General features: G+C 37.9%; 1 protein-coding gene across 1 annotated transcript; it reads right to left on the minus strand.

Moving 5' to 3' along the window:
- Positions 1-1566: 1566 nt before the first annotated feature.
- On the minus strand, positions 1567-7371 carry LOC121649937 (GDP-Man:Man(3)GlcNAc(2)-PP-Dol alpha-1,2-mannosyltransferase-like). Its single transcript, XM_042001075.1, has 6 exons — positions 7268-7371; positions 6806-7027; positions 6093-6295; positions 4652-4820; positions 3618-4255; positions 1567-3442 (listed from the first exon to the last, which is right to left on the minus strand). The coding sequence occupies exons 1-6, from the start codon at positions 7327-7329 to the stop codon at positions 3159-3161; spliced, it is 1578 nt and encodes a 525-aa protein (XP_041857009.1). The 5' UTR covers positions 7330-7371; the 3' UTR covers positions 1567-3158.
- Positions 7372-8990: the final 1619 nt, after the last annotated feature.

Here is an 8990-nt window from a genome sequence, read left to right on the forward strand (position 1 = left end):
TTGTTAATAATAAAAAAATATATAAATTCACTACTTCAAAATAGACTCACTTTGAGTGTGGTGTCATATTAGTCATAGTCGTAGAAACTTGAGCGAAAGAAACAAACTCCTCAAAATGTTTCATCTCCTGCAGCAGAAAACCTGAGTCATGTTATCTCGTCAGGGCTGTCCAGCTAGGAAAACAAAGTTTCTAAATGACCTCTTTGTCACTAAAAACCTATAGACATGAATATATCCATATATTTGTAGCAGGTCAATTGATTTTATCGATCTACCTCTAAGCCCAGAATCACACATATGGGATGTCAGTGGTCTTGCTTCTTATCCACATTTGGATGGACGTACGTCTAAGTTAAACTCAAGATCTGTTGCTTTGCTTTGCTAGTACAGCTTGTACAGGAAAGTTAAGATTAGTTTAACTTTAAGTGTCTTTGGAGACAACAGTCAATCAAATTGCTTAACAAATGTATCTGATCTCATAACTGATTTATGTTACAGTTCCAACCATCAGGCATGCCCACAGTTCAGCATTAAAGCATCACATCCATGTGGATCCTGCCCAACACATATACAGGATTTTAGCATTTCAAGAAACACTACTTTTGTTTATCCTTAATAAGTGGGGTCATTTTGGCAAAAACGCCTGTAATATGACCTCTCCAAATTAGAATTACTGCTGTTATTGAACCCCCTGGATTGTAAGTACAGGCTTGGGCTCTTTGTAAAGGTAACACTCTATAGTTTCACCCATAGCAATCAGAATCACTGCAAGTATTACTGATAACATGTGCTGTGGACCGAATTATTTTACTGGATTATATTCCCTGGATCTGTACGGACAGAATGAGACCAATTTTGATGGGAAATATTGATGTTTGACCTATAGAGACCCCTCAAAGGTAAGGAAAGTCAACGTTTAAACTTTCTGCTTTTCTGTAAAAAAGGCTTTAGTGTTAGCGCTGTGGTTGTTGTTTGTCAAAATGGTTTATACCATCGGAAAGACGAGACTTTGAGCTTTCATTTGGTGTATATCGTGGGCATTCATGACGGAGGGGCTTGCACACATGGCTGCAATGTTGTTGATTAGTAGTCATGTCCCGGGACCGGTACGTCTGCATCGTAAGAGGTTATATAAAAAATCTTCACATAGTACCTTTCAAGTCTTTCTCACTGTCCCAATTGACCATTTTTAAGGGTGTTACTGTGCTTGAAAGAACTTTACACGTCATCCTTAAGGCAAAGCAAAAACATGATTAACTGCAAACAAATGACGTCCAGTTGTTGTGGAAGTCTGTGAATGTTTTTGTTATGAAAATCATAACACCTGTGAGAATATGCTGATATCAAACAAGCAAATGCTTGTAGTTTCCAAGTCTGTTGTTATTTAATTCTCGAAGAATCCCAGAGGAAAAAAATAGACCTAAAGAGTCAGTCACATTTACTATGTGTCATCTTCAGTGCAGGTTTAACCATGATCAACCAGACTGTGTAGTAGTTTACCGTCTGAGCTTTCAGTCTGTTCTGTGCTCCAGGTTAACAGCACACAAGTAATCCAAGAGATGTTGGATTTTTGCATTTATTTCAGCACTTTTCAAATGAACAAACTCCAAACATCTTCTATATACAGATTTAAATAGCAGTAATGCCTCTTTAAAAATCAAAAGTTATAGAATATTTTACATTTAATTATATTTTCATGCCTGGAACTCATCACAAACAGGAATGCAGAACATTTAAATAAAAAATATTTGGCTATTGCCTTTAGGTGCTACTTCAGTGTGCACACAAAGCAGTAAAAGAAAAGCCTTCATTTTACAAACTTCCCAACACCAAAAAAAAAACTCTTCTCAAGCTCTTTCACTGTCAGTCAGTAAAAAGACACTATCTAATAATATAATCAAAATCAAATCAGTATCAACTTGATAAAAATCCCTTCTGTGCCAACATTCTGTAACCTGGAATGAAATTTTAAGAGGAATATCTCTCTTCAATAATATTCAATGCTTTAAAGGATCGCACTTGAAGAAAACAAGAGTAGCTCAAAGTTTAACCTCCAGGTGTTGAGACGCTTTAAGTACAGCTTAGCTTAGCAAAAACACTGAAAGCAGAGAGAAACTACAAGGCTTTCTGCATCAAGGGAGGAAAATACGTGTCTGATTTACATAAAACATGCTATTAAAGAAAAAATAAACATAGGATTAGATGGCTGAAAAATCCCAAAACTCTATATCTCATCTAAAGTGCTTTAGTTGCTACCTGGATAAAAATAAAAATCAAACTGGAGAAGTGTGATGTGAAAACATCTGGTCCATGTGGAGAAATGACTTAAGTATTACTAACTTTAAAGAGATGAAAATCACAAATCATAGATTACCAACATGTTTCCATTGTGTGGGCTCTGACAATGATTTGCACAACCCTGGAGTCTCTACCACAGAGTAAACAGTCGTATGAGACACAAGGGTCTGTACTCATAGAAGCTTCCAGTTTACTCTGCTTTGAGCCTGCAACGAAACTCCAGCAAAACAATAATATTTTTACCCAAAGCTCTTTCAGTTTGTAACTGCTGACTTCCCACTGGGAACATGTAATTAAATTCTAAGCTTCCTCAAATATGAAATATCTTTTCATTTGTTAAGTAAATACATATCAACTAGTTTAACAGTAAACACAATGTATTTATATGTGCTGCAAGTCATCTTCCAGCTCAGCTGTCGATAACTGTCAAATTTACTAAATTGTGAAAGTCTGACACATGCAACTCGCTGGAAATATAATCTATGGGATCATTTTCCTCTGTCTAATTGAAGTAGATAATAGTTTTATCTTACTAAAGTCGCCTTTTTGGATCATTTTTAACATTAGCTTAAACTTTTAACTGTAAACTAATGGTATAGCTGTGTGACACAATTAAAATAAAAGAAAACAAGACAAACTAGTAGAGAAGAATACAGAGCTCCACTACAGCCATCTGTTTTAAAAGATGTTATTTAGATCTGTATCATCCTTCAGTGTATTCTTCCTTTAACTGTGCTCCACTTCTTTTCAAATTAAGCCTGGTAGTTTCCAGGTATTATGCTAACAGACAAATGACCGGCTCTGAAACATGTCTATAACCTTCTGGTCCGTGGTGGATACCAAACTTCCTCTGGTCCTCCTCATCGAACTAAATTACCCATCAGAGACTCCATGGCAGCCAGGAAACAAGCATCAAACTCCTGGTCAGAGAAACGTCCAACAGATTCCCGAGCATTTTGTCTTATCTCCAGTCTAGCCGACGGGGACAGTGCCAGGATGGTTTCCATGGCAGCAGCATAGCTGTCCTCGCTGTCTGCCAGGAATCCTGTCTGCCTGCCCTCAAATGGCACCACGATGTCCAGTTTTGGACCTCCCGACTTGTGAGCAAGAACAATGGTGCCTGCAGCCATACACTCCACCACACCTGCAGAGAGCAACAAACCAGAGACAGAACCAGTTACTGCTGAAATCACTGTTGTGGAAAGCTTTTTCTAGATGAAATTAAGTGCAGAAGTATCTTATATCATCAGGTAATGAGTTTCAATTACAGCACAACAGGAGTTAGTGGAGTGTTTTCATAAACACGTGTGTTTCCTCACCTATGCCAAAGTGTTCATTCCACATGGTGTGCAGTCCGATAGTTGCATTTACCAGCTCCCTCTTCAACTCCTCAAAGGGAATATTTAGTTTGAAGTCGACACGGTCAGAGATGCCCAGCTCCTGACAGAGTCCCCGCAGCATGAGGACCCTCTCCTCGTCTTCCTGGTTCCTGCATCCACCAATCAGCACCAGCCGCAATGACTCCCTCCCAGGCATCCCTTTTCTGTCCAGCAGTTTTCGAAACACCCTAATCTGCAGCTGGTGGTCTTTCTCTGGTCTGAACTGGCCCACCGACACAATGGAGTGACACTTAGTGTCCCCTCCTCCATTTCCCCCTTCCTCTTCACTCCCCAGCTCTCGCCCAAGCTCCTCCCAGCCCTCTTCCATCTCGTCGTCATCTTCCTCCTCCAGTGGGATGTCCAGGAAGGCCCTGACGTCGCAGGGCGGGTAGACGATGCTGGTGCGGCTCGGGGCTCGCCACAGGGCCAGGATGTGGCCCATAGTCCAGGTGGAGTTCACCATGATGACGTCGCTGCAGGAGCCGGCCAGGCCGTACAGCAGAGCGAAGCAGCAGTAGTACACAACTTTCAGTGCGCTCAGTATGGGGTTTCTGGAGATTAAATCAGCGTTGTTGAATCTGGAATCAGAAAAAGACAGAAGGTTTGGGTGGTTTCAGGCTTCCAAATAAGATGTTGCAACCCCAATCCTGTACAATATTACTACAAACAGCAGTACAATAGATGTTTTCTAATCAAAAGAAGTTGGAAATCACACAACCACAACTCAGTTCTAGAAGTTACGATGTTGTTTTATATGTAATTAAAGCAGAATGCAATAATTAGCTAATTTCATAAAACAATATTTCATTCACAATAGAACATATAACACATAAGATGTTAAAAGTAAGACATTTTACTGTTTCATGTAAAATAAATAAAAATAATCTAGAATCAGTTTAGATACTAGAGTATGAAGTATAAAAGTATAAAATCTGAATCAAAAGGTATAAAAGTGTGTCTGTGTACACTGTTACCTGGGGTTCCTCTCTCTGACCACAGACAGCATGTCGGTGCTGACGGTGGGATAATGAACGTAACTTGCTACCTTACAGCCTCCCAAGTAGCGGAAGATTGGAAGTGTGAAGGCATAGCCCATTGAGTCCACATACAGGTCAGGAACAAAAGATGTAAGTGCTTCCCACCCTAAAACGGGTCAAATCAAATCAAGATTTTTATGAAGCACTTTTCATACATAATAGCAGCATCAGTCCTTTAATAATAATAATAATAATAATTTATACTTCATAAATAACAAGTAGGGAATTCTTTTTCTGCATTTAACCCATCCGAGTTGCACTAGGAACAAAAACAAACTCTTGAGGCCAGTTTCTATAAAACAGAATATGAAGTTAAAACATGAATAGTAAAAAACATATGGCTAGGCACTGCTAAAGTCATATTTATAGGATCTGTCCACACCGAGAGCCACCCCACCCCACCAACACAGAGGGCATCACCACAGGAACCACCCACCTCTGGGCAGACTAAACCCTCCCCAACCACCCAAGCAAGGGAAATAATCCTGCAGATGGAGCAGGCATAGCTCCCGATGTGGAGGACCCCCATGTGGAGAACAGTGGGGTTAAAAATTAAAACAGAAAGATCAAATAAAAGAGCTACAGAAGTATAATATAGGAGTCCAAAAGAAAACAATAACACCATAAAAGAAGCTACATAAATAGTACATTAAATAAATAAGTAATTATGAAATAAAGAAGTAGGTTTTTAAAAAAAAATTAAAAAAATAAATGAACTGATAAAAATAAATAAAAAAAGGCAGGTCTTAAGTCTGTTTTAAAAAACACCAATAGTCTCTGCAGCCCTGAGGCTCTCAACCAGGCTGTTCCACAGATGTGGGTTATAGTCATGGAACAAAGCTTTGCCACAGGTGTTAATTTTAATTTTGGGAACAATTAAAAGGCTAGTACAGGAGGACTTCAAGGTCTGTGAAGGGCTCAAAAGCAGGTCAGATAAATAAGAAGGTCCAAGACAATTAGGACATTTATATTGACTAAAAGAACCTTAAGAACATCTGACTCACACAAACTTTTAGTATAGAGTAAGAAGTGAAAACTCTATTACACAAAAAGGGATATTTGATGTTTCCTAAAGCATCAAGACAGAATTTTGTGGTGGTCAGGGAATGTGCATGTCCTGCCATTTTTACAACATTGCTGTTGACAGTGACCCCCCTGTCTTATTTACCTACACCAGCTTGAATGTCTTATATTCAATTTAAGATTACAGATACCAGAGATAAAAAAATATTTGTAATGAACATCTAGTTTCTACTTTTATTTCATTTCTACTTCCTATTTCAAACTAAACTTTACTGCTTACTTTTATACTTTGTGTGCTATGATACTTTATGTATTAGTTCATGTATTAATCTACTCACTTAACTCCTGATCTTACCAAGAAACATGGAGCCGGTGCTCTGGCCCAGCAGGGTGAAGTGAGGGTACGAACTGGCCTCCACTAACGCACGGTGATGCAGGAAGATAAAAGTGACTGGTCGAGGCAGTGTGATTTTGAAGCGCTGTCGCGCTCCCTCCAGAATCTGGTCGCCCGTCACCCCTTGATCACCCGTGTAAACCACAAAGGAGACAGTTGGGTAGCTGAAAAGAAGGGAGACAATTTGAATCAGTTTCACATGTTTATCCAAGTTTTGATCAGCCTGAATATTAACAGGTACACTTGTACTCTCAAAGAGTACTATTTCATGTGCTTTAATGATTCATGTGATTTAAACCTCTGCCAATGGGTCACAAAGGCAGCTGGGTCACTGAGACCTGGGAATAAACTAACACTCGTTTGCTCACATTTTAACGTTATGTAAGCATGATAAAACAAATAAATTAAAAATCTGGCATGAAGACAGACCTTTGCCCCTCTGTAACATCCACAGTACACCACTGACAAATTTTTGTTTACAACATAGATTGTAATTTTTTAAACCTGTCACAAATTTGTCTACATATTTTCTCCCGTTACTGGTGTCACAAAATGCGAAAATCATCTGCCTCTCTGTTCTGTTGAAGCTGAGCGAAACTGTTATTTTATGGATGCATTTTAGTCCCCCTTTAAATAAGAGATTTAAAAAAAAGAAAGAAAAAAAAGCGTGTAACCGGTTCATGAGAGCCTTCAGGGAGCACCAGAGGACCCGCTCCCCGCCTCCTCCGGCGTTGCAGTACGGGTGGAATAAAGCCACCGTCGGTCCGCCGTCCTGAGCCCGGCAGGACTTGCGGCGGCCCTGCAGCCACAAACGGAGCCCCAACAAGACCAGGAGCAGGACCAAAGTCAATATCAGACTGAGGTAGATGCAGGGCATTACAAGCGACCACATCAACCTGGGGAAAGACAAGAGACCGTTAACCGAGGCAAAATAGCAAGACGCGGAACCGTAATTCCTGCCGTTACAAACAAAAGTATGTGTCACTTCAAGTTTGGAATTAGCCAATTAGCTGCTAATTAGCAGTGTCCACACGCCTCAAGACACATAATTTGGATTTATTTTTGCATCAGACTTGTTTTATATTTGACTTTATCACCTAAGTGCAAAGATCTCGAAGCTGTAGAAAGACATTTACCTCATTAAATCGCAGAAACACAGAGAGAAGTTGTGGTGATGATGATGTGCGTGTCCTGCCATTTTGACAACACTGCTATTGACGGGACTTCCTGTCAGCTGACCAGGCATTCATTCTGTGATTGGCTCGGCGTTTGTTTACCCACACCAGATCGACACGTGATTTCACAGCTTTAGTGTTTGAGGGTACAGCCACAGACACTTACTTCATGTCCACAATTTTAAATAAAAGACTTGTTTGAGGATTAAGGTAAACTTAATAAAATAGCCCCCACTCCCCCTTTAAAAAAACGAAGTCAAAATTAACACGTTTACGTACGTAAACTAGTTTAAAAATGTTAACTTCTTTTACAAATACTGAGTTTATAGAGTGTCATTGTGCAATTATATATATTATGTGTTTTGGATGTAAGGTTGTTCATATAAGTTTAATAAAGAAATGTTAAAGTAATTGCATAATTTCTTGTTTCACAATAGATTGTTTTCCACTTTCAACATGTTAGCTGTGCTTTGTTGATCAAATGCAATAAATTCTTCAAAAACCTATTCTCTCTCTGTGTGTGTGTGTGTGTGTGTTTGTGTGTGTAGATTATTTACGCATCTGCACGAAACCATCTTCAAATCTCAGGGTTTATGCTTCACGTTCCCTTCTGGTCTTTTATCTGTCTGTTTTAACTTACTCTAATTTGTCCATTTTTTCTTTAGTAACTATTTATTATATAATTTATTTATTATTTTTTTTTATTAATTTATTTACTTAATTGTATTTTCGTTTATTCCAGTCTTTATATTATTTTTTTCCTTATTTTTTCTGTATTTATTTTATTTTTATATAATTAGAAATAAATTCAGGCTGTAACGAGTTTAGTTATCCTTATATCTGTCAAAGTAGTTTTGCATTGTTTTCTGTGTCTGAGTACTTAAGTGCTGCAGTTTCCAGTACAACAGGCTGTTTTTAAGCAAACTACTTAACAGGTTTTCTGTTTTCAGTCCATCAAATGTCAGAATTTGCATATTTTCCCCCTCTGAATCATATTATTTCATGACTTTTTAAATTTTCTGTCCCATTTTGGATCACAGTTATTTATTTATGTTTTTTTAAGTTACATGAGCTATCAGAACTTTAACTTTGCAAGAAACTAGTCGATGTAATTGTTTTTTATGTGAAATTCTAGCATCTTGATGGTAGTGTAGTATTCAAGATTACATTAGTGAAATTATGTATAATCGTAATCTTAAATTTTCATTGTAGCAAAAGTTACCATCTAAATAAAATGAAATTGAGTATGTGGTTTCTATTGCTTATATTCAAATTGAATCTGTAACCAGTTTACCTCGCAAAAATGCATTTTACCGTCAGGGGAAACCTTTGGGGCTCTGAATGAGCTAAATTCCATTAAACATGTTGGGAAAGCTTCTGGATATGAGAGAAGCATGCATTTGTGTTTAATAAGAGTGCAAAACTTTAATGACTGATTAATAGACTCATTTGTCTTTAGAAAAGACAGCTTTCTGAGTAATATTGCTTCCTTACATTATGCAATTAGTTCTGTATCTGAATACTGTAATATGGTTGTACATGATACATTTTATTTACAAATATAAAAATAAATACTAATTTTATAACAGGTATTACAAGTGTAATACAACATATGCAGAAAACAACTAAAAATAGTCACTTATTTAAGATTATTAATAAGATTATTATCATAAAAAAAGATATG

This window comes from Melanotaenia boesemani, chromosome 12, assembly GCF_017639745.1.
Source record: "Melanotaenia boesemani isolate fMelBoe1 chromosome 12, fMelBoe1.pri, whole genome shotgun sequence".
In the NCBI taxonomy this organism is placed as follows: Eukaryota; Metazoa; Chordata; class Actinopteri; order Atheriniformes; family Melanotaeniidae; genus Melanotaenia; species Melanotaenia boesemani.

Excerpts from the sequence above, each read along its gene's own strand:
- LOC121649937 (XM_042001075.1), bottom strand. The coding sequence starts at position 7,329 with ATGGCAGGACACGCACATCATCATCACCACAACTTCTCTCTGTGTTTC. Across the intron at positions 7,028-7,267 it reads TGTTTCTGCGATTTAATGAG|GTTGATGTGGTCGCTTGTAA; the intron begins GTAAATGTCTTT and ends GTCTTTCCCCAG. Across the intron at positions 6,296-6,805 it reads CTGAAGGCTCTCATGAACCG|CTACCCAACTGTCTCCTTTG; the intron begins GTTACACGCTTT and ends CCTTCTTTTCAG.